A 23,667-nucleotide genomic window follows, 5' to 3' on the forward strand; every position below is an offset into this window, starting at 1 on the left:
GAGTCTTGCCTTGCCATGCTGTAGTCTGGGTCTGCCTGCTGGAGCCTGTGCTGGAGCCCAGAAGGAGGGGACCAGGTGGTAGGAGGCATTCTCCTGGGGGTCAGCAGACAGGCATCTCCCCTGCCCAAGCTGCCATCAGAGGTGTCTGGGGTATCCTGGGGTTTCAGGATCCACTGTTCTCTGGGAGCTGGGTAGGTGGGGTGGGGCAGGGGCCCATGATAACAGATCTGCCAGGGTGGAAGCTGCACCAGTGCCCGTTTGGGCTGCGCTGTGGTGCCCCTGCAGCCTGAGCCGCTGGCCGGGAGCGCACCCGATGTGCCCTGGGTGAGCTCCAGCTGCTGCTGCTGCTGCTGGCCAAGGTGCTGAGAGACAGGCCGGCGTGCTCCGAGTGTCCCTGCACGCTCCCCTGCTCCTGCCTGCGAGATTGCTCATGTGGAGCACCATCCCAAAGGGAAGGAGTTTGTTTCCAAGGAAAATAGAGATTAAAGAGAATTAAACAAACCAGAGATGGGCTGAGAGAGGAAGAGATGCAGAGCAGATGGTGAGAAGGGGGGAAGCAGGGAGACCAGCACAAAAGCTTGCGAGAGCCTGGAGGAGAGAGGAAGGAAATGGCAGGAGAAGAGCACAGGAAAAGGCAGCATGGGGAAGGCAGACAGGGCACAGCAGGGAAGCAAAACACCCCAGGCCCTGGCATCAGCTCCTGTGCTTGCCAAACCCCCTGCTGGGACTTCCTTCTGTTCCTGAGCACCTTTGTTCTTCAGAGCTCAGTTTGCTGCTGAGATCCAGGACAAGGAGAAAACCTGAGAGTTCTTTCACTGGGGAGCCTGATGGAGGGGAGAAGGTGCAGCCACACCGGTCACTCCCCCTCCATCCCAGGTAGCTCCCTGCTAGCCCTTGGGGCTGTGGCTCCAAGCTTCCTTACCCAGGGGTCAAACACTGGGGTGCAGGGCTCTGCCCTGGGCTGGGAGGTAGGAGGCCTCCAAGAGCAGGCAGAGACCTGCAGTGTGTTCCTGTTGCCTCCCACAGACGGGATCCACAGCGTGACAGCTCAGTGTGTCCTGCGCGTGATCATCATCACAGAGGACATGCTGGCCAACAGCATCACCGTGCGCCTGCAGAACATGTGGCAGGAGAGGTTCCTCTCCCCGCTGCTCTCCACCTTCCTGGAAGGAGTGGCCACTGTGCTTGCGACGCCCAAGGAGGACATCTTCATCTTCAACATCCAGAACGACACAGATGTGGGTGGCACGGTGCTCAACGTCAGCTTCTCAGCGCTGGCGCCCTGGGGCGGGCGCTACTTCAGCTCGGAGGAGCTGCAGGAGCAGCTGTACATGAAGCGCATGGTGCTGACGGGCACCTCCATGCTGGAGGTGCTGCCCTTCGACGACAACGTGTGCCTGCGGGAGCCCTGCCAGAACTACATGAAGTGCATCTCCGTGCTCAAGTTCGACAGCTCGGCGCCCTTCATCGCCTCCCGCTCCACCCTGTTCCGGCCCATCCACCCCATCGCCGGCCTGCGCTGCCGCTGCCCCCAGGGCTTCACCGGGGACTACTGCGAGACAGAGATCAACCTGTGCTACTCCAACCCCTGCCTCAACGGGGGCATCTGCACCCGCAGGGAGGGCGGGTACACCTGCGTCTGCCGCCAGCACTTCAGTGGTGAGTGTGGCCCTGGGGGAGGGCTGGGAGCATCCCTTGGCACCGCTGTCACCATGGCAGGTGCTCTTCCCACCAGGGCAGTGGGTGTCACAGCCTCTCTGTGCCTGCAGAGTCCAGCTCTGCTCCCAGCTCTGTGTTTCCATGGTGCTGCGTGTGCAGGGCTGAGGTTGCCATAGAAATCTGTCTGGTAGGGAGTTGGCATGGAGGACTCTTGGGGACCCTGGCCATCACTTTTCACCCCTTGTCACAGAGCAGGAGGACTAAGCTAGACTAGGCTAGGCTGGGGGCACAGGAGGTTTCTTGGCTGTGCCCCATGCTAGGAGGGTGATGGGCTCTGGGACCGTTGGAGTCCGTCTCCTGTTTTCAGCCTGTGCCAGTGTTCAGCTGGTCTGGCAGAGGTGTGGAGCCACACTGGCCCCATGTGCAGTGGTTGAGCTGCAACCCACCCAGAACAGAAGGGGAGGCTGGGCCCAGGTGCCCCACCAGGCAGGATCTGATCCAGGCAGGCCTGGTCCTTGCTGGGGGGCTGGCAGGGGAATTCACAGTCCAGCCAGAGTCTGGTTGCCACAAGTTCCCAACAGGCTGTGGAGAACTGACAACTGGAGGATGAAGGCAGGTGGCCTCTGGCTACTGAGGAGGGATCCCCTGCCTTGCTCTCACTGTCAGGAGGGAGGATGGCAGCAGATGGCTGCCTGGAGCTCGTCTGTAGGTGGCTCCTGGTGAGATAAGCAGAGTCAGTGGTAATTAACCTCCGGCATTTGAAGCGTGAACAGCCATTAGCAGAAGGGTTAATGAGCTCATTTGCCTGTCACTTCATGCTGTCTCCTCATCCTCCTTGTGTATCACAGAGCAAGTAATGGGAGCAGGGCCTGGGGTGTAGGACTTCTGCTGAGTGGTTCCCTGGGTTCTGTGGGAATAGCACAGGAAAAGAGGCTGACAGATGCCTTGCACTTCACTGTTGAGCTGGCATGGGGCATCCCTGTTCCCCATGCCAGCAAGGTGACAGGGTATTTGTTGTTCTCCATGTGGTTCCCACTTGCATGCAGTGTTTGGAAGCTCCCAGTGCCATGGGTGACACTTCTATAGCTACTGACAGGAGCTTGGTGGCACTGGGCTGTCCCCACACGCCAGAGACAGGACTGAGATGCCTGTCCCAGGTTTGTGTGGTGGCAGGGCCCAAGGAGGCACTCTCAGCATTACCAGGACTTCCCTGGTTTGCTTCTCCACTCTTAGGACTGTGCAGCCCAGCTGTGGCCAGTGCCCGCCTGTCGCATTCCCACGTTGTACTGGATCCAAAGTTGTCCCTTCAGCCAGACCTGGCATCACACCCAGCCCAGTGGCTCGTGCTGGGCTGGCAGTGCTGGCTAGCTCACTGGCTGCCATGGGGAACACCTGGGTAACACTTGGGGGTGTCATACCCTTCCCTGGCCCCCAGCTGCTCCACAGACTCCTTCCCTCAGCTGCCCTGTCCCGAATCCAGGCTGCATTCCCGAGACAAGGAGCCCGTGGGTGGCTGTGCATGGTCCCAGCCTGTGGCCTTGCTCCCGCAGGGGAGCACTGTGAGGTGGACAGCCGGGCGGGGCGCTGCGTGCCCGGCGTGTGCCACAACGGCGGCACCTGCACCGACAGCGCCGACGGCGGCTTCCGCTGCCAGTGCCCGGCGGGCGGCTTTGAGGCGCCCTTCTGCCAGGTGTCCACGCGCTCCTTCCCACCGCGATCCTTCATCATGTTCCGGGGCCTGCGCCAGCGCTTCCACCTCACCCTCGCCCTGTCGTGAGTGCTCTCTCTCTCTCTCTCTCCCCCCTCCTCTGCACAGCAGCGTCCTCGGTTCACCTGGCCCTGCGCTGGTGGCTCTTGTGCACAGTGCGCTGGGCTGATCCGGGGGCTGCCTGGTGCTCTCCACACCCCTGTGTCACTGGCTTGCTCCCCCATGGGGCTGCCCTGGCACCTTTGGCCAAAGGGCTCTGAACCTGCCCTGGCATCAGCTCATGCCTTCCTGCAGTGCTGCTGCCGGCTCTCTGCCTCCATGCCAGGCCCCCAAACTCAGGTCTTAGTGTCCCTGTGCTGGGATGCTGGTGCATGCCACGGGAGAGAGGGGATCTCCACGTGCTCCTTGCACACACCCTGCCCTCCTTCTTCCTACCCTGCCCCAGGTTCAGCACCGTGGAGCCCGGCGGCCTCCTGCTCTACAATGGGCGCTTGAATGAGAGGCATGACTTCCTGGCAGTGGAGATCATCCAGGGGCAGGTGCAGCTGAAATACTCCACAGGTACACTTGGCCCTGCCTCTTGTGGGATTTGTGTCATGGGAGCTGTGGGAAGGCCTGTGCTCAGTGGGAAGAGTGCTGCTCTGGGTGGAACCTGTGCTAAGGGAAGCAGGGTTAGGAGGTATTGGTGAGCCATCAGTGGATAGCACAGGAGATGAGTTGTGTGTATCAGGACTCTCCCTGGCCTTAGGAGTGTGGTTTGTGAGCACAAACCAGGACAAGCCCTTTTGGTGTCTCTGCTGCTGTTCTGTCCTGTTGTGTCACTGTGAGCTTCACAAGTCCATCAGCAGCACAGTGGGTTTGGTGCCTCAGGAAGGGTGGGAACATCTGAAGGCTGTGTGCCTTCCCTGAGCCTGCCATCACCCCTGTCTCCTCAGGAGAGTCCAGCACGGTGGTGAGCCCCTACCTGCCGGGGGGTGTGAGTGATGGGCAGTGGCACACGCTGCAGCTCCGCTACTACAACAAGGTACGTGTGCCCCAGCTGGCCCCAGCACTCGTGGCTCTCTCTCCCCATGAGTGAGCAGCGCTGGCTCTCCTGTTCTCTGCCTCTGTCCCATGCCAGGGGCCCTGGAGAGAAGGTAGAGCAGGTTGTCAGCCCTTGGGGATGGATGCAGGGGAGCAGACAGCTGGGTGCAGGGAATACTGACACTCAGGACCTCACTTGGAGGCTGCAGGGATGTGCTGCATGCAGTGTCCTTGCCCATGTCCCTCTCTGGTGCTGCTTGCTGGGCTCAGCTGGAGGTTTCCCTCCTGCATTGCTCACACCTCCAGGAGCACAGCTGAGCCTGGGCTGCTCAGACTTTTCCTTGCTGTTGTGTGAACCCTTGGGTGCTTGGGTCTGGGGCCTCTGTGCTGCTGACACCCTTCATTTGCTTTCAGCCCAAGGTCAGCACCCTGGGGGTGGTGCAGGGCCCCTCCAAGGACAAGGTGGCCATCTTGACAATAGATGAATGTGATGCTTCAGTTGCCCTGCAGTTTGGCAGCGAGATTGGAAACTACTCCTGTGCTGCAGAAGGTGTGCAGACCAGCTCGAAAAAGTGAGTTCCTTGGAGCTGCTGTGGGGAGAGGTGGTCCCCTGTGGAGCCAGGCCTTCCCATCCAGGACCTTGGCTCTTTGTGCCTGTCCCTGAGGAGGTTCTGCTTCCCAGCCCTGTGCACTGGGGAGCTCACTGAGGTGAGGTCACTGTACCTCTTAAAGCCCTGGGCCTCTGATCCTGCAGGTCCCTGGACCTCACAGGTCCCTTGCTCCTTGGAGGGGTCCCCAACCTGCCAGAAAACTTCCCCATCACTCACCGGGACTTTGTGGGATGCATGAGAGACCTGTTCATCGACAGCAAGCGCATCGACCTGGCCTCCTACATTGCCAACAACGGAACTGCTGCAGGTACCAGTGCCTCTGCTCCTGCCAGCCCTGCCAGGGATGGATTCTGCTTCTCACACAGCACTGCTGCTGGGCTGTAGCAGCATCGTGGCACCACAGGTGGAGCTGAGCAGATTCTCACTGGAGAACAAGGCCTTCAGGTCCCCCTAAATGATCCAATGCCCACCTCAGCTAACGTTCTGGGAATGTCTCCTGATCCCAAGTGCAGAGCCTGTTGAGCTGGCTGACCTGGCAGATGCCAGATCATCAGTCCAGCTCTACAGTATCTTTGTTCTGGCATAAGGAGCACCAACAGCCTTAACCCTTATCCCTGAGCAGGCAGGGTCTGTGTGGAGACACTGAGCAGCAGGGCTTGCCCCTCTGACAGCCTGGGGCAGGGCCAGCAGGCAGCACTGCCTTTCCATGTGGGCTGGGGGGAGGTGGTGAGCTGGTTGAGGCTGATACAGGTGGCTTTGATACCTCCAGGCTGTCATGCCAAGCACACGTTCTGCGACTCCAACCCCTGCAAGAACGGTGGCACCTGCTCTGTCAGCTGGGGGACCTACTCCTGCCTCTGTCCTGTTGGCTTTGGGGGCAAGGACTGCCACCATGGTGAGTGAGGGGGCACTGCTGGGCACGGGCAGGGTGGGATGCAAGGCTGTGCTGGGGTTGCTGTGGCAGCAGAGTAATAGATCCATGTGAGATGAACTAACTCTGCTGTCCCTGCATCTAGTGCTCCCTGTGAAGTGCCCTTCCCTTCTCCTCACCTCCACTTTCCTTTCCAGCCATGCACCATGCCCACTATTTTCAGGGCAACAGTGTCCTGACCTGGGACTTCAAGGCAGACGTGAAGATCTCGGTGCCGTGGTACCTGGGGCTGGCGTTCCGGACACGCCAGCAGGATGGGGTTCTTCTGCAGGCCCACGCGGGCCAGTACACCACCCTGCTCTGCCAGGTATGGCCACAGCCTCAGCCACAGCACCGTGGGCCAGCCTCTGCTGCTGTCTGCCCCAGGAGGGCATGGGGACCTTGTCCTTGTTCTCCCTGCTGGCTCCATCCCAAGCAGAGGGTGGCTGAGGGGAGAGACATTTAGCAGGGATGGATTTCCCTCCCCGTGCTTTGATGTAGGATGGGCTGGAAGCAGCCAGGGTTGATGAGGTTTTTTCTCACTAATGGCATTGCTGTTCCCTTTCTGCAGCTGGCTGGGGGCCTGCTCTCCTTCATGGTGAGCAGGGGCTCAGGGCGCAGCACCAGCCTGCTCCTGGACCAGCTGCAGCTCAGTGATGGGAAGTGGCACGACCTCCAGCTGGAGCTGCGCGACGTCCACAGCGGGCGAGACTCGCGCTACATCATCACCCTCACCCTGGACTTTGGGCTCTACCAGGTGGGTGCTGGTTAAGACCCTGGCACCAGGAGCTGTGGGGGATGCTTGGCAAACACAGGCAGAGCTGTGCCTCTGCACCCCCTGAGAGGGCTGGGCCAGGGCTGGTGCCCATTGCCTCGTGTTGCTCCCTTCTGCAGGACACAGTGGTTGTGGGAAACGAACTGCATGGCCTGAAGGTGAAACACCTGCATGTGGGGGGAGTCCTGGGCTCTGGCGAGGTGCAGAATGGGCTGAGGGGCTGCATACAGGTGAGTCCATTGCTCTGAGCCTTCCCTTTTCAGCAGGTTTGTTATGTGCAGAGTTGGAAACACAAGTCTGGCAACTGCTGCCAGCATCCATCCTGCTGCTGTCACTGTCCCTCTGGGCATTCAAGGCTCTGAGGTGCCATGGGGTAGCGTTAAGTAGGGAGGATGGCGAGTGGCTGCTGCTGGGGGTTTGTGGAAGGCAGGAGAGCTGCAGCCTCGTGTGTCTGCCCTGGCTTCACTGTGAGTTTGTCACCCGCACTGCAGGGTGTGCGCCTGGGTGACAGCGTCACCGGGATCGTGCTGCCCAAGCCCAACCATGCCCTGCGGGTGGAGCCTGGCTGCAGTGTTCCGAGCCCCTGCGACTCCAACCCCTGCCCAGCCAACAGTGTCTGCAAGGATGAGTGGCAGAGCTACTCCTGTGTCTGCCAGCCAGGTAGGACCTGCAGCACCCTGCCACTCCTCTGCTCTTCATGCCTGCTTATCTTCTCCTCTGCCCCTGTGACTCCCTCCTGGCCTGTGACTGCTCTCCTGTCAAGTCACATCCCTGTCAGACACTTATCAGTTTTTCTGGAGGGCAGAATCCCTCCTGAGCCCCCTGAATTCACTCCTTGGTACTCCAGCACCTCTCAGGCAGAAGGTATTTGCTTTACCTGGTGGTGTCTGTCCACACCTCAGGGTACTACGGAGGGGACTGTGTGGATGTGTGTCACCTGAACCCCTGCAAGAACAAGTCGGTGTGTCGCCGCAAGCCAGGCTCGCGCCTGGGCTACGTCTGCGAGTGCAGTGAGAACTTCTTTGGGCAGTACTGCGAGCACAGGTGAGATACAGGGCAGGACCGTGGCCTTTGGGCCTGGCTCCATGCTGGCCTCTCATCCTGCATGTGTAACCAGGGGCTTCTCAGTGCCACCTTCCTCCTTGGAGCTGCTGACTGGTGGCAGAACAAGGCCTGGGGAATTTGGTTGTTGTAATATCAAAGCTATTTGTCTCCCTAGGATAGACCAGCAGTGTCCAAAGGGCTGGTGGGGAAACCCCACCTGTGGGCCCTGTAACTGTGATGTGAACAAAGGCTTTGACCCCGACTGCAATAAAACCAACGGGCAGTGCCACTGCAAGGTGAGGGGCAGCTGTGCCAGTGGGGACATGGACCATGGCTTCTCTGAAACCCTGCTTGTTCTTGATGCTGTTCCTTGTTCCCCCACAAAGGCCTGGCAGTTGCCCAGGTCCTGTTTTGTGTGCCCATATCTGGGCTGGATCCCTGCTCAGCTCCTCTGTACAGCCTTCCTGGACCAGCATGGTGGTGATGGGAGCAGTGGGGTGCTTGAAAATTGGGAATGCCTTGACCTTCTCTGGCTCCAGGGGTTTCCCAGCCTGCTGTCCTATTGGGCACTCTGATGACTGTCCCCCTGTCCTCGCAGGACTTCCACTACCGGCCCAGGGGCAGTGACACGTGCCTGCCCTGTGACTGCTACCCCGTGGGCTCCACCTCGCGCTCCTGTGACAGGGAGAGCGGCCGCTGCCACTGCCGGCCCGGGGTCATCGGCCGCCAGTGCAACAGCTGTGACAGCCCCTTCGCTGAGGTGACACCCAGCGGCTGCCAGGGTGAGTGTGGGCACGGCAGGGGCAGCTGCTGCCAGGGACTGGGTGTCAGTGGCTGGCCCTGTGACCTGTGTGTCCCCACAGTGCTCTACGACGGCTGCCCCAAAAGCCTCAAGGCAGGTGTGTGGTGGCCCCAGACCAAGTTTGGCTTCTCGGCTGCAGTGCTGTGTCCCAAAGGCTCCTTGGGTGAGTGGGGACTTGATGGAGAGGGGAGGGGACAGCCTGGCTGTCCTGTAGCAGCCCTGGCAATATCACTCTCTTCTTGCACTACCTCAGTCCTGTTCAGCTGAGCTTGAAGTCTGGGAGAAGGAAGTTGGAAGAGAAACTATCACAGCCTGGGGAAGAGCAGAGAGCAGAGGGTGCTGGCCATAGGACTGGGGTTGGGTAAAAGCCATGGGGTGTAAGACCCCTCACCCAGCCATGGGGCTTTGATGTTCCCTCAGTCTTGGTGCCTGTCTTCTTCCTGCTGCTTTTTGGGTTCACCAGGCTCGAGGTCAGGCCTGGCACAGCACCCACAGTGCCTTGCTGTGACTCCACCAGCCCCTACGCTCCCCTGCAACTCCCCTGCAAGGGAAGCAGGGCACAGTGTGCTGTCAACTGAATGTTGGGTAGCAGTCAGCGTCCTGAGCTGGAGGAGGCAAAGCTGTCCTCAGTGGCAGAAAAGGTGTCAGCAGGGTGTCTGGGAGTGTAGGGCAGTGCAAGCCCCAGGGGACAATACCAGCCCTGTCCTTCCCCAGCCCTTCGCCCCCGGAGGAGGCAGGTTTGGCTCCTAACTGTTGTCGCTTCTCTCCCTGGTTCTCTCGCCCTCCGTGCACAGGCTTGAGGGGTGCAGGTAAGGTTGTTCCCATCTCCTTCCCCCTGTGCTCTAAGGGCTGCACCACATGGCTTTCCCTCCCTGCTCCCTGCCTGGCACCCTGCACACCCCTGCGCTTTCCCCGCTGCTTCTGGAGCTGCCCAGGGTCCTCCCAATGCTTTGCCTGGTCTCGCTGCTCCTACACAGTGTTCCCTGCTCCCAGCTCACTAACCACACAAGCCCAGCTGCAGCTGCATGCAGCCCTTGCCACCCTGTGTGCCTGGCCTGCAGTGCTGGCTCTGGCAGGTCTGTGCTCTGCTCCCTGGCTGGGATGGATGCTGGCTCTCCTGGATGGCACTCGCTTGCTGAGGCTGGGAGGGGAAGGAGCTGGTGCTGAGCAGTGGGTGGTGAGGCCAGGGAGGAATGGCTGTGGGGTGGAATAAGGAGAAACTACTTGAGTAGGGGCTGGTGGGACGGGAGCAGGAACTGATGGGCAGGCACAGCACAAGGTCCTGCTCCTTCTGCCTGGCTGGCAGGGGAAGGCACAGGGACCTGGGGGTCAGATTCTGCCCAGGTCTGAGTCAGTCTCTGTTCTATGCAAGGGGAATGCCATCAGTATGGAGACTTCTTGTTCCTCCTGCTCCCTGCTGCAATGGCACTGCTCCCTGTGCTTCTGCAGCTGGGAGAAGGGCGGCTGGGAGGACTGCTAGGAGCTGGAGGTGGTGGAGGGAGTACACTTGTCTTTGGGGCTTTTCTGATCAGCAGCTGGAGTCTGCTCTAAGCATCCTCTCCCTGCCCTCCCCTGCTACCCTCTCCCAGCCATGGGCACCTGGCTGGGCTCCTGTGCCCTGATGCTGTCCCAGGGAGGCTCCACAGCTCTGCTGGGTGCACTGGGGTTGCCTGGTTTCTCTTACTCAGAGTGTTTGTGGTAACACACCCCGCTGAGAACACTTTTCTCTGTGTTGGCTTTAGCAGCATTTTTGGTGGTGGTTAACATCTCATCCCATTCAGTTTTGGAAACTCTCTTGCTGTACACAAATGCTTGGGCTCCTACCACGGACTGGGGGCTGGAACTGGATACTGACCCCACACTGCTGGATCCTCCACACTGGGGTGCACCATCCCACTCCTCCATTCCCCCTGGCTGAAGGGGCTCATCTCAGGGGCTGGTTTTCCAGCCCAGCAGCAGAGCTGTTGTGCTCCTGGGGTGGCTTTGCCCTGTCGAGAGAGCAGGACCTCAGCAGGCATCGCAGGCTGTCAGCTGGAGGATGCCTAGAGCTGCTTGGGCTTTCATAACTTGGGGCCAGATGTGCCTAAGGACACAGTCATGTCCCCTTGGGCTTTTCCAGCCTGGGTCCTGCCAAGTCAGTCCTTTCTGCAGTCCTGTGTGATGGCACCTGGCATGATGCAGCCCCAAAACACACATGGGCACCCAGCTCCTGGAGGGAGAGGATGGCAGCAGCTTGCTGAGGTTTCACAAATCAAGAGCAGAATGGGTTGCACTGGTGCAGAGCAGGATGATGGCCCTGGGGTGTTACAGGCCCTACCCATCACTTGTCAGTGCCACTCTTTGGGATTAGCTGGTGCAGAGGATCAGCCATGTTTCCCGTGCTGAATTTCCAACAAGCCCTTCCTCCTTGTTTTAGGTGCAGCCATCAGACACTGTGATGAGGAGAAGGGCTGGCTGGAGCCAGATCTCTTCAACTGCACTTCACCTGCCTTCAAGGAGCTGTCCGTGCTGGTAATCCTCTCAGCTCTGCAGCCCTGACAGAGCTGGAGCCCTCTGAACAAGGGCTCACAGCCACAATTCAAAGCACTCAGCTCTCCTGGGGTGCCTGGGCTATGAGAGGGCCTTGCCACAGTGCTCAGTCCCTTTCTCTTCTCACCTCCTTCCCCCAAATCCCTCCTGTTGCAGCAGTGGTCTGAGCTTAAGTTCGTATGGCTTCATTTAATCTGTGTCCCCTCTCAGAAATTACTTTGTTCTGCCAGAGTATTTGAGGGAAAAATAAATAACCCTGAGCAGGGCTGAGTGGTTTGAAGCTGGTGGGATGTCTGCTCCATGAGACCTCTGTAGCCCCCTGATTTTGTCAGGGACAAATCCCTTTGAAATATCCAGGCAAGTGTATTTAACAGTTACATGTCATCTAGGCTGGATGCCATCATGTCATCTAGGCTGAATTGAAACTGAAGCCAGGAGAGTTTCCAGGGGCATATTGCCAGGGCCTTGCCGTGTCCTTTCATCTCCTTGGCCTGTGTCGTGGCACTGGGTTAGCCAGGCCAGTGCAGACCAGCTGGAGGCTGGTTTTCTGCCAGATGTTCTCCCTGTGCTAGAGACCACCACTGTGAGTGCCCATGGCTTCTGCTGTGGCTTCAGAGATAGTCTCTGTGCCCAGCAGGGCCTGCAGCATCCCAGTTTCCTGGTGAGGAACCCGCTGCGTGGTTTAACCCTCTCTTTTCTCCCCCTAACAGCTGGAGGGCTTGGAGAGGAACAAGACTGAGCTCAACACGATTGAAGCCAAGAAGCTGGCGCACCGTCTGCGGGCCGTGACAGACCGCATGGAGCACTACTTTGGCAACGACGTGCACATCGCCTTCCGCCTGCTGTCCCGCCTCATGGCCTTCGAGAGCCGCCAGCGCGGCTTCGGCCTCACCGCCACGCAGGACGCGCACTTCAACGAGGTCAGTCCTGCCCACGTCACAGCGCCTTCTGTGCTGCTGCTCTGAGCAGCCACCCTGTGTTTCTGGGGGGATTGAGGGTGTGGTGGAACCCTGTGAGGAGCACTGGGCTCCTCGGTTCACACCAGTGGTGTGGGAAGCAAGACCTGCGTGGTCAAAGGGCTGGGGCAAAGAGTGGGTAGGAGAGGCAGAGAGCTGGGTTTGCTCAGCCTGGGAAGGCAAAGGGAGATCTTACTGCTGCTGGCAGGTCCCTCATGGCAAGGGTGCAGGAAAGGTGTCTCCCTAGGGCACTGGTTGATGAGAATTGAGGGGGGGAGCCCATCATAGTAGGAAGTACCTCTCTTCCCAGAGCCCTTGTGCAGAGAGCACAGTGCTGCAGTCTGGGGGTGGTCAGGAGAGGCCCAAAGGCCACGCTCACCCTCTGTCCTCGTGTCTCTCCCATTCAGAACCTGCTGCGTGCAGGCAGCTCTGTGCTGGCCCCCGAGAACCGGGAGCACTGGGCCATGCTGCCCCACGGGGAGCACGGCAGCGCCAGCCTCATGGAGCAGCTGCGGGACTACTCGGGCACGCTGGCCAGCAACATGAAACTCACCTACCTCAACCCCGTCGGTGTCGTCACCCCCAACATCAGTGAGTAGGAACTGGCTGGGGTGGGGCAGGGACACTCCTCCATCACACCCGGTTCCCTTCTCATCTCACTGCACCTCAGGGAGTGTGCTGGTAATGTCTTTGATGGCGCTCTCTAGCATGGGGAAGGCATTTGTGAGAGATGTCCTGGTCCCTCCCTTGCCTGGACTAGCTGACCTCCATGAGCTAGCAGAGCCCAGAGTGTGCTGCCTGCTCACAGTTACTTTCCAGGCTCTAGTGAAAAAGCAGCCGGCCTTGGTGGCAGGAGTAGTCTGCCCCATGGCAGAGCAAGGATCTGGGCTGGGAAGGTCCTGTACCCTGTGGGTACTGAGGGTTAGTGTCATGCCCAAACAGAGGTCATAGCCCCAACTCAGCCTGTGGCTTGTATGGTTCCTTTGCCGTGGACTTGAATCCTGAGGTGCTCTGGAGCACAGTTGCTCTCCAGGTGTCCATCCTGGAGCTGACTTTGACTACTCCTCGGCAGTGCTGAGCATCGATCGCATGGAGAACCACTCCCACGTCCGCCGGCGCTATCCCCGCTACCACAGCAGCCTCTTCCGGGGCCAGCCCGCCTGGGACCCCCACACACACGTGGTGCTGCCACTGTCCGTGCTGAGCCCTCCAAAAGCCGAAGGTGAGCATGAGAGCATCACTCAAGGAACAACATGGGGGGGTACCAGGAAAGATGTAGAATCATAAGAAGGTTTGGGTTGGAATGACCTTTAAAAGCCATTGAGTTTGCATGTACCCTATTGAGACATGTCTCTGTCGGAGGTCTGCGTATTCACCACATCCCAAAGGCTCCTGATGGCCTTGCAAATTGTCTTCAGAGCAGCATGCAATGGCATGTCTCTGTGGTTTTGTGTGTATGTGTGTGTTCTCACACACACACCCCCTTGTGTGCCCCAGCTGTGCCCACAGCAGTGCCCACGCTGGCTGGGGCTGAAGGGAACTACTCTGTGGAGAACTCCTCCCCGAGGCAGGCGCTGCCAGAGCCCGAGCCCACCCTCACCGTGGTCATCCTCATCATGTACCGCACCCTCGGGGGGCTGCTGCCTGCGCGCTACCAGGTGGATCGCCGCAGTGTCAGGTACGTCCTCCTCCCCTGTGCCCCCACAAGCACCAGGGCAGAGGGGCTGCCTGCACTCTGTTCTGTTCCCTCTGGCACTTGCCAAGTCTGTCTGCAGTGGTGGGGGTTTGATTCCCAGCCTTGGTGCTGCTCTGTGCTATGTTTCCCAGCCCCATGTTGTATTCTGAGCAGAGCTCTTCCTTCTGAGATGTCAGAGCAGGACACCTGAGAAGTCTCTGGGGGGCTGTGGCTGCCGCGCAGTGATAGTGATGGTAGAGCTCTGTTGCTCCTTGCAGGCTCCCCAAGAATCCTGTGATGAACTCCCCCATTGTGAGCGTGTCTGTGTTCAGCAATCACACCTTCCTGCAAGGACCCCTGGACACCCCTCTTGTGCTGGAATTTTACCTGCTGGAGACAGCCAACAGGAGCAAACCTCTCTGTGTCCAGTGGAACCACTCCAACCTGTGAGTTGAGCATGACTGAGCCACTCTCTCTGAGCTGCTTTCCCCACACACCTCCTCGTTCCCCAAGTTTCCCTAAGCAGCACTGGGATGGGGGGGTTTCCATCCTCTGCCATGGGATTTGTTTCTTTTGGGAGGGCACAGCAGGGTCAAAATCATTTAGTTTGGAAAAGACCTTTAAGATCATTGAGTCCAACCATTAACCCAGCACTGCCAAATCTACCACTAACCCATTTCCCTCAGTGTCACATCCACACTCTGGCTCCCATATTTCCGCTTTAGCAGAGCAGTTGTATCTGCTGGCAGAAGAGCCTTGTCAGTCACCCCTCTTCTCTGTGATTCCTGCCCCCCACACACATTTGTGTGTCTTCTCTCCTAAGTGCACTCTGCTTTTTGGTGGCTGCAGGACCAACCCCTCTGGCTTCTGGACAGCCAGGGACTGCGAGCTCGTGTACCGAAACACCACCCATGTCCACTGCCAGTGCTCCCAGTTTGGCACCTTTGGGGTTTTGATGGACAGCTCACACCGAGAGGTAACCTCAGCCTCTGGGACTGTGGGTGATGGTGGGGACTGTTAGCAGCTGGGTCCCAGCACAGGCAGAAAATGTCCTGGGCACAGGCAAAAAATTCCATGTGGGACACAAACACAGTTTGAGAGTTCTGCAAGCTTCCTGTGTTTGCCCCTAACACTGCCTTTTCCCTTTGGTTCTCTGCTGCTGCAGCAACTGGAAGGTGATCTGGAGACATTGGCAATTGTCACCTATTCCTTGGTGTCTCTCTCCTTGGTGTCTCTGCTGCTGACCTTCTCCTTTCTGACCTGCCTCAAAGGCCTCAAGTCCAACACACGTGGCATCCACTCCAACATATCTGTCACCCTCTTCTTCTCTGAGCTGCTCTTTCTCCTGGGTATCAACCGCACTGAGAACCAGGTCTGTGGGCTGAACACGCTCACCCATGGGGTGAGGTGTGGATGATGCCATTAGCGTTGGCACAGTGGGACCATCTCTTAAGTCACTCTTGTCTCCCCAGTTTCTCTGCACTGTGATTGCCATCCTCCTCCACTGCTTCTTCCTCTCCACCTTCGCCTGGCTCTTCGTCCAGGGCCTCCACATCTACCGCATGCAGACGGAAGCGCGCAATGTCAACTTCGGGGCCATGCGCTTCTACTACGCCATCGGCTGGGGCGTGCCTGCCATCATCACTGGTAGGAGCTGCTGCTGCTGCAGCCATGCACAAACCAGCCCTGCTGCTTCTCAGCAGTCCCTGACCACCTGGTGCTGCCCAGCTCATCTAGGGTGGAGAGCTGAGGGTGGGCTTGCCATGGTCAGCAGTGCTGGCAGCAAGCAGTGCTCTGGTGGTCAGGGGACCACGTATCGAGGGCTGTCATCTTGCCTCCTAAGGAGAAATAATTTGTCAGCACATCTCTTCAGGTCTTCTAGTTGAAGTCTCTGGGTTTCCCAAGCCTGCATACTTGGGTGACCTGTTGCTGGCAGTGAATGCCTCCTCGACTGGGCTGTGTCAGGGACATCTGAGGAAAAGGAAATAAAGTCCCTGTTGTTGAGTCTCACAGTCCTGACTCCTTCCCCCTGTGATGGGGAAGCCTATGCACATGGCAAGGAGCAGGGAGAAAGCCCCTTCACTGCTGACAGTGCTGGCATGGGATTGACATGGTTTGGGCAAGTCCAAGGCTGCTGGGTGTGGACCTGACCTCTCCCTTCCTCCTGCAGGGCTGGCCGTTGGCCTGGATCCTGAGGGCTACGGGAACCCCGACTTCTGCTGGATTTCCATTCATGATAAGCTGGTCTGGAGCTTTGCAGGCCCCATTACTGTCGTCATTGTGGTAAAACCCTGTCCTGTTTCACCCACAACCCTCTCCTGCCTCCCTTCTCTGCACCATGGGCACTCACCCCTCCTTGGCTGCCCACTGCCTGTCCCATTCTCTGTGTCCCTCTCCCTCAGTTGGAGGCCCTCTTTTTGTCCCTCCTCAACTCTAGCCAAACCTGGGGGAGGCCACAGCTCGGGCATGAAGGGGAAAGGAGGGGATGTTTGCAGGGCCTGGCAAGCCTGGAGTCTGCAGTGGGGAGATCAGGTCAGAGCCAACCCGTGGCACAGCTTCTAATCAGTGCCAACACTTTCAGATGAATGGGGTCATGTTCCTGCTTGTGGCCAAGATGTCCTGTTCCCCAGGCCAAAAGGAGACCAAGAAGAAATCGGTTCTGTGAGTATTAGTGGCCAAACTCCCAGCAGAGCTCTGGCAGCTAGTGGATTTTAGCATTTTCAGTGACCATCCTCCTCCTTCTACCATCAGAGGGCCCTTCTGTGCATCAGTGTCAGCCTTGCAGCCACTCTCCTCTCCCACACCTGCCAGCCACATTAACCCTTCCTAAACTTTATCCTTTCTAGTTCCTATGTCCCCACTATGTTCACACTCACCTCCCAGCTGGTCCCCTTTCACCACCTGCCCTCACAGCCACCTCTTGTGTCTGCTTGGGTTCAGCACTCAGCCCTTGTCAGCTATGAACACCTGTTTCTTCCTCTCCTACATGCTCCTGAGAGCTTTCCCCACTCCCTCTGAGCCAGCCCTGGAGCATGGCTGAGCTCTCTGTGGCTCGAAATGACCTGTGTCATTTTGGCCCCCGTGTTTGCCATGTGTGATCCAGAAGGGAAGGCCTGGCAGTCAGGGGAAGCTGGGCCACTGTGCAGGGATGTGCCTGCAGTGCTGGGCACGGCAGGGAGGTCTCAGCAGGTGCTTTCCCCTCTGGATCTCAGTGAGCACTAGCCTGTAGGTTAACAGTACGCACTAACCTCTCGCTGTGTGTCTATGTCCCTGTCTGTCTGTCTGTCTGTCTCTCTCTCTCCAGCATGACGTTACGGAGCTCCTTTGTTCTGCTTCTAGTTATTAGCACTACCTGGCTCTTTGGCCTCTTGGCTGTCAACAACAGTGTCCTGGCTTTCCACTACTTCTACACTGTCCTCTGCAGCCTCCAGGTAACTGCCCAGCCTCTGCTGGGGAGGGCAAGGGTCAGCCCAGTGGAGCATCCCTGTGGTCCTCACGGCCGTCTGTGGAGAATGGGTGCCCTGTGCTGAGCTCCCAACATCTCGCTGAGCTCCTTGTCCCTTCTGCTGTCACCTTTGTGGCACTGACTCCTGCCACTCCTTGCTGCTGTGCCTGTGGTGAGCAGCCACACAGAGCAGGAGGTAGCTGCAAGGCATTTGGTTCTGAGGTGACATCCAAGGGATAGCAAGTGCCATCTGGAGGGAAGGCACCTCCATGTCCTGAGAGGGCAGAGTAAGAGAATGTGATGGAGGTGTTGGACACTCAAAATATGATCCATGGCAGCACCTGCCAACCTTTTCCCACCACTGGGGCTGATATTGCTGCAGGGGACACTGCCATTTGCTTCTTGGCCACTGCCAGACAGGTGGACACCCCACCTGTTCCTCCCTCATCCGTGGCCACTATGGGTGTTAGCTCTCATTGGTATTTGGGGTTTTTGGTGCATCCCAGTCCGGTGGCCTGGGAGGAGCCTGCTGCTGGCACTGCAGGCAAGCAGGTGAGCTGGCAGTGAGGGGCTGTATCTCATGGCATCTCTCCCCACAGGGCCTGGCAGTGCTGGTCCTGTTCTGTGTCCTGAATGAGGAGGTGCGGGAGGCATGGCAGCTGGCCTGCCTCAGCAAGAAGGGGCAGAGTGAGGAGGCCGTGAGGAGCACACAGGTGGGCGAGAGCAGAGCAGCCCAGAGGGCTGGGCTCAGGTTGCATGTCTGGGACAGGAGCTGACAGGGATATCCCCACTTTCCCTGGGCTGCCGTGGCAACTCCTTAACAGGGCACATGCCCTCTGCCTCCTCCCCAGGGCCCCAGTGCCTACAACAACACAGCACTGTTTGAGGAGAGCGGGCTCATCCGCATCACCCTGGGGGCCTCCACAGTGTCCTCGGTGAGCAGCGTGCGCTCTGCCCGCACCCACTCCAGCCAGAGAGCTTACCTCAGGTAGGGAGCAGCCAGGGTTCAGGGGCCAGCAGTGCCTGGGCAGAGCCACAGGCTCCTGCCACTGTGACAGTTTGAGCCTCCTTTCTTTCAGAGACAACGTGGCAGCACGTCAGGGCTCAGCCCTGGATCACAGCCTGTTGGCTCACGCCGGCCCCACGGACATCGACATGGCGATGTTCCACCGTGATGCTGGGGCAGGTAAGGCTCAGCCCTGTTCCTGACTTTGGGAGGCTGGTGCAGGCTCTGGGTGTGTGGTTACATCTTGCACCCTGTGTTCAGCTGTGACTTCCAAACATGTGGTAGATGGAGGGAGAGGCAGCCATTGTGTCATTTAGCACAGCCTCCTCCTGGACAGATGGCAAAGGGCATAGCCAGTCCCCAAGGGAGTAGAAATGGGGGAGGCAACAGAGGGACATGGGCTGTTGTGGGATCTCTGGGGACACTGGGCTCTGCAGTACAGCACAGACGTTTGACTCACTGGAGCTAGACCAGCTGGGGCTGGGGTTTGGGACAGGCAAGCAAACGCTAAAGGATGTGGGTTTACTCAGCCTGGAAGAGGAGGCAGAGGGGATCTTAGTGCTATTTGCAGTTACCTTACAGGGAGGTGCAATGAGATGGAGCTGGGCTCCTCTCACAGGTACCTGGTGATAGGGCCAAGGGAGCTGGCACAGGCTGCTGCTGAGGGAGGGGCAACAAAGAGCAGGGGCAACTCACGAGCGTGGTCAGGCGGGGGTGGTTCTGCCTTCCTGCTGCTGTCAGCAGGAACCTCTCCCACCTTCATTCCAAATGTCTCCCCAACACACCATGTTCCTCCAGACCAGGACTCGGACTCGGACAGTGACCTGTCTCTGGATGAGGAGCGCAGCCTCTCCATCCCGTCCTCAGAGAGCGAGGAGAACGTTCGCCTGCGGGGCCGCTTCCAGCGCCAGCTCAAGCGGGCGGCACACAGCGAACGCCTCCTCACCAACCCTGCCAACACCACTCCCAAAGGCAAGGCCGGGGCTCTGGCAGGGGAAAGAATGAGCTCAGCTCCCTAGGGGGGTCACGCCATGCATGTCTTGTGATGGCTCAATTGCTGCTCATGGAAGTATTCTCTCCCTCTTCTGTGGGGCCTGATTTGGGGTGTCCTTCATCAGATGTGGATGGCAATGACCTCATGTCGTATTGGCCAGCTCTGGGCGAGTGCGAGGTTCACCCCTGCTCCCTGCAGAAGTGGGGCTCTGAGCGGAAGCTGGGATTTGACATCAATAAGGATGCAGCCAACAATAATCAGCCAGACCTGGCTTTGACCAGTGGGGATGAGAACTCCCTCACCCAGACCCAGCGGCAGAGAAAAGGTAACAATCTGGAGCAAGTGGGCAAGGGTGGCCTTGCCTGTCTCAGGTTGACGTGACACTGAAAGCTCAGAATCAGATCTGTGTGGCCCTGCCCTTGGGGAGGCGTTTCCATGGTTTTCCTACTCTTCTTGGTGTTGTGCAAATATTTGACTTCTCTTTCTGTCCGGTGCAGGGATTTTGAAGAACCGCCTCCAGTACCCCCCAGCTCTCCAGGGCTTGCCATCCGTTGGCAGGATGACCAACGAGCTGACGTGGTACAAGACGTCCACGCTGGGTCACAGGGCTGTCCCCGCTGCCTCCTATGGCAGGATCTACTCTGGGGCTGGCAGTCTGTCCCAGCCAGCCAGCCGATACTCGTCCCGGGAGCAGCTTGACATGCTGATGAGGAGACAGATGTCCCGGGAGCAGCTGAGCAGGCACAACTCAGGAGAGTGCCTGGAAGCCGTGCCCAGTCGGCATGGGTCCAGAGAGGAGCTGGACACTATCCCCAGCAGGCATGGATCTGCTGAACACCTGGAAAGTATCCCAAGCAGACATGCATCCAGGGAGAACTTGGATCTACTCGCTGCTAGGCCCAGTCAGAGAGATCATGGGAACACGCTGCCCCGGAGGCAGGGCTCCAGAGACTGCCTTGACACTTTACCCTGCAGATTTGGGTCAAGAGAGCAGCTAGACTGTGGGCCAGTAAGAGAAGTCTCTAGAGAGTGGCTAAACACATTGCCAAGTAGGCAAGTGTCCAGAGACCAAATAGACATGTTGCCAAGTCGGGATACTTCTCGAGAGCAATTGGATTTGCTTTCTAGAAAACAGCCTTCAAGGGATCTGCTAGCATCAGCTAGACAAGCTTCAAGGGAGCAGCTGGACTTTTTGTCCAGAAGATCTAATTCCAGAGAGCCTCTGGACACAGTGCCTAGCAGGCAGCCCTCGCAGGACAACCTGGGCAGTCTCTCTCGGAGGCAGCTGTCCAGGGAAAGCCTGGAACCGCTGTCAAGGAGACAGCATTCTAGGGAGAACCTGGAGGCCATTCCCAGCCGGCATCCTTCCACTGAACAGTTAGATATCCTTTCTTCCATCCTTGCATCTTTTAACTCCTCTGTGCTGTCCTCGGTGCAATCTTCCAGCACACCTTCAGGCCCCCAGACCACCGCCACCCCCTCTGCCATGCAGACCTCGACGCCCTCTGCAGTGTGTCCCTCAACACCTCATTCTGCCACCTCCCACAGCATCTCAGAGCTGTCACCAGACTCAGAGTAAGTGGTTTCCTTCCTTCCTTCCTCAGCCAGGTCTTGTTCAGCTGATCTTGTGCATTGTCTACCTGCCTGGCTTCTTCCCAAAGGTGTTTAGTTTGGAGGGAGAGGGCTGTGTAAGGGTGAGCTCCCTGGGTGAGTGGCAGGTGTCTCCTGGACTGAATAGTGACTGGGCAGGGAGAAGCCTCAGGTGTGACAGCTCCAGATGCTTGTAGTGCAGCACAAGCAGAAGCCTCTGTGTGTGTGAGTCTGTCCTCTCTGCCCAAGAGATGCTGGCCCTTGCTTGTGGCCAGTGGATACTCAGGGAAGATGCTCTGTGCAGCTAGGCTGGCCTCCTGGCTGATCCCCTGGTCAGTGCTGGCTCTAAGTCCCGATGGATGCATGCAAGGGCCAGGCTGGCTGGAGAGGGGGGAGCCCAAATCCTAGGGAGGCCCTGCCTTCCCCAGCCACATTTCTCCCCTGGCATGCTGTTCCAGTTTGTCACTTTTTCCCTCTAGCTCTGCTCCCTGCTGGTACTGCTCCCACTCCACCCCACCCCATCCCTCTTTCCCCCTTCCCTTATCTCAGGGACTCAGAGACAGTTGTTCCTGCCCTGACACAGGAGAGGTTTTCTGCCCTGTCCCCATCTGGCATAGTGGGGAAAGGGTGCTGGAGCCCAGGAGAGATGCCATGGCTTAACACTGTTTTTCTTTCCTCTGAGAAGAATAATGAGAAACGATGGCCATTCCTGAGGGGCTGAAACGGATCACAAGAGAGATGGAAGAAGCAGGGCTCTTCACCAGGCACTGCCAGCTGAGGTTTGGTATCCCCATGGAGCAGGGGCCAGAACTGATGGTTGTCAGAGGCCCAAAACCAACCCTGCTTTCCCCTGCCCTGTGGGCTCAGGGGCCAGCAGCCCACACCACCCACTGCAGGAGCCTCCAGGCTCTCAGCTGCCACCATGCTCTCCATCAGCTGCCTGGTGTGACAGGCAGTACTGGGCGAGGGTGGCATCTCTGACCCCCTGGGACCAAGGTCTTTCTCTGCGAGCTGTTTGTGTGTGAGGTGTGCCTGTGTGTGTGAAGGGTGGGCAGTGGCAGGGGGACAGAAATGGAGCCTAGGATGTGGGGGCAGGGAGGGTTTTCTATCCTTTTGTATCTTTGTAATTAGAGAGAAGAGAAATTTCTATGGTTATTTTTACGGATGGTCTGTTCCCAGGACCTGGAGCATTTGTTTCACCAACAACCCCTTGCCAGTTTCCCTGGGGCTACGAGAACCACAATCCCAGTGGACTGGAGAAACAGTGCCAGGCAGTCCTTAAGGCTTTGCTGGCAGTGCTTTGTCCCATCCCCCTGCAGGGGCCCTGTTGCCCCCCTGCCCTCCCACTGCAGCTCCAAACTCTGTCTCTGCCTGCCTGGTGTCCCTGAGCCCCTGCAGCCAGGCCTCCCTCTGCCCTGCCATGGCACCACCCCCGGGGGCTGCCTGTGAGCTGGGGCTGTGCCAGCGAGAGCACGGGTGAGTGGGGCAGCAAATTCAGCCCCGGGAACCTGCTGGGAGGAGACAAGCTCTGCTGTGCAGTCCTGTCCTGTACCAGGGTGGTCCCACTCTCGTCAGTGCTGGTTTCCTCAGCTCAGCAAGTGAGCACTGGGCTTTTGCCCACTGGTGTTCTGCTCTTTAACCTGCATGGTACAGAACAAACTTCTCTTGGTTTGTGGGTCTGGTAAAGGAGCTGGATGACCCTTGCCCTGCTGAGAAGCAGGCTTGGCTTTTCCCAGAGCCAGTCCTCACTCTGCAGAGGACTAACATCCACAGGAGCATGATGTGGCTCCAGTTTTAGGGTCCAGCATTGCCCACAAAAGTTTTATCTAGCTGGTTCCCTGGGGGCTCTGTGTACACCTGCTCTCTCCTGAGTAGCAAAGGGCTCCAGCTCAGAGTGGCCTGAATTTTGGGAGATGGAGATAAACAGCACTTTGCCCTCTCTGGAAATTCAGGCTACCCAGATGGTTTCTCTGCTCAGCCTGGGGCCTGACCCCTGGCTGTGCTGTGAGATGGCACTCCTCTGTGCCTACCTCAGCCTCAGGCCAGGGCATTTGGCTCAGCAGGGCCAGCATGTTCCCTTTTAAACCCCCCTGGTGCTCTCAGGGCTGCGTGACCACGTGCTCTTTACTGCCTTACTACCACACTGCCGTGGCATCTTACTGTAGCCCAGCCTGACATGTTTACAGGAGAGGACCCATGCTGCAGTCCTCATGCCTCTAGGGAGGCCAGGGCCTCTTGGCTGCCTCCCCGAGTCAGTGGGGAGAGTATGGAGGGAACAGAAGGGCTGGTGACTGGGGGTGCCCTGTGTCCCCAGCCCTGATGAGGCAGGCTCACTGTCATCCTTTTCCCAGGGATGAGGAGAGAAAGGCCTGCTGACATGTTTACATGCCATTTGGGACCAGTGTGCAGAGGGAAAGCCTGCTGGCCCCACCTGCTGGGACAGCCAGGCACCTCCACGCTGCCCATCTTTGCCTTTGGAAACAAGCTCGTTTACAAGTTTCTCTCCAGAGTCCTGGGATCCTGTCCCTGCTGCACTGTAGGGCCCATGTTTCTGCCAAGGTGGGCACAGGGCTCTTTATGCTGCTGCCAAATGGAGAGCAAGTGTCAAGTGCCAAAAAGAAGAGAGCAGCAGAGATGGTGGCCATCCCTGCAGGGCTGATGGCCATCCCTGCGGAGCTGGGCCAGTCAAGAAGCAGAAATCTGCTTCTTGCAGACCAGTCTGCAGCTTGGTCCCTGATTGTAGTGCTGTGACCTGGGCTCTGGGGAGCATCCTCCTTGAGTTTGGATTTTTTCCTTTGGGGGATTTGGTTGGGTTTTGTTTCCTCTCTCTGTCTCCTGACTCTGTTGGCAGGGAGTGGGGAGATGCCCACACCCCCCTATTGGCTGTGTAAAAGTGTATCATGGAAGCGCCAGATTTGGAAATAAAAGTCTATAAAATGG

General features: G+C 58.3%; 1 protein-coding gene across 1 annotated transcript in view; it reads left to right on the forward strand.

The window, feature by feature from the left end:
- CELSR3 (cadherin EGF LAG seven-pass G-type receptor 3) overlaps positions 1–23,667 on the forward strand; it is a 30,913-nt gene extending 7,246 nt beyond the window's left edge. Inside the window, 34 exon segments of the mRNA XM_030956609.1 lie at positions 1,027–1,659; positions 3,210–3,432; positions 3,813–3,928; positions 4,303–4,391; positions 4,805–4,962; positions 5,145–5,308; positions 5,771–5,896; positions 6,070–6,239; positions 6,483–6,668; positions 6,806–6,916; positions 7,178–7,346; positions 7,589–7,730; positions 7,906–8,026; positions 8,329–8,512; positions 8,594–8,695; positions 10,949–11,043; positions 11,772–11,981; positions 12,425–12,608; positions 13,090–13,239; positions 13,515–13,695; positions 13,971–14,138; positions 14,542–14,668; positions 14,858–15,064; positions 15,165–15,339; positions 15,863–15,975; positions 16,274–16,353; positions 16,997–17,123; positions 17,737–17,850; positions 17,989–18,125; positions 18,217–18,323; positions 18,942–19,115; positions 19,262–19,462; positions 19,635–20,712; positions 21,413–23,667. Of these exon segments, the coding sequence (XP_030812469.1) occupies positions 1,027–1,659; positions 3,210–3,432; positions 3,813–3,928; positions 4,303–4,391; positions 4,805–4,962; positions 5,145–5,308; positions 5,771–5,896; positions 6,070–6,239; positions 6,483–6,668; positions 6,806–6,916; positions 7,178–7,346; positions 7,589–7,730; positions 7,906–8,026; positions 8,329–8,512; positions 8,594–8,695; positions 10,949–11,043; positions 11,772–11,981; positions 12,425–12,608; positions 13,090–13,239; positions 13,515–13,695; positions 13,971–14,138; positions 14,542–14,668; positions 14,858–15,064; positions 15,165–15,339; positions 15,863–15,975; positions 16,274–16,353; positions 16,997–17,123; positions 17,737–17,850; positions 17,989–18,125; positions 18,217–18,323; positions 18,942–19,115; positions 19,262–19,462; positions 19,635–20,712; positions 21,413–21,440 (6,350 nt within the window). The 3' untranslated portion in view covers positions 21,441–23,667.

This window comes from Camarhynchus parvulus, chromosome 12, assembly GCF_901933205.1.
Source record: "Camarhynchus parvulus chromosome 12, STF_HiC, whole genome shotgun sequence".
Classification (NCBI taxonomy): Eukaryota; Metazoa; Chordata; class Aves; order Passeriformes; family Thraupidae; genus Camarhynchus; species Camarhynchus parvulus.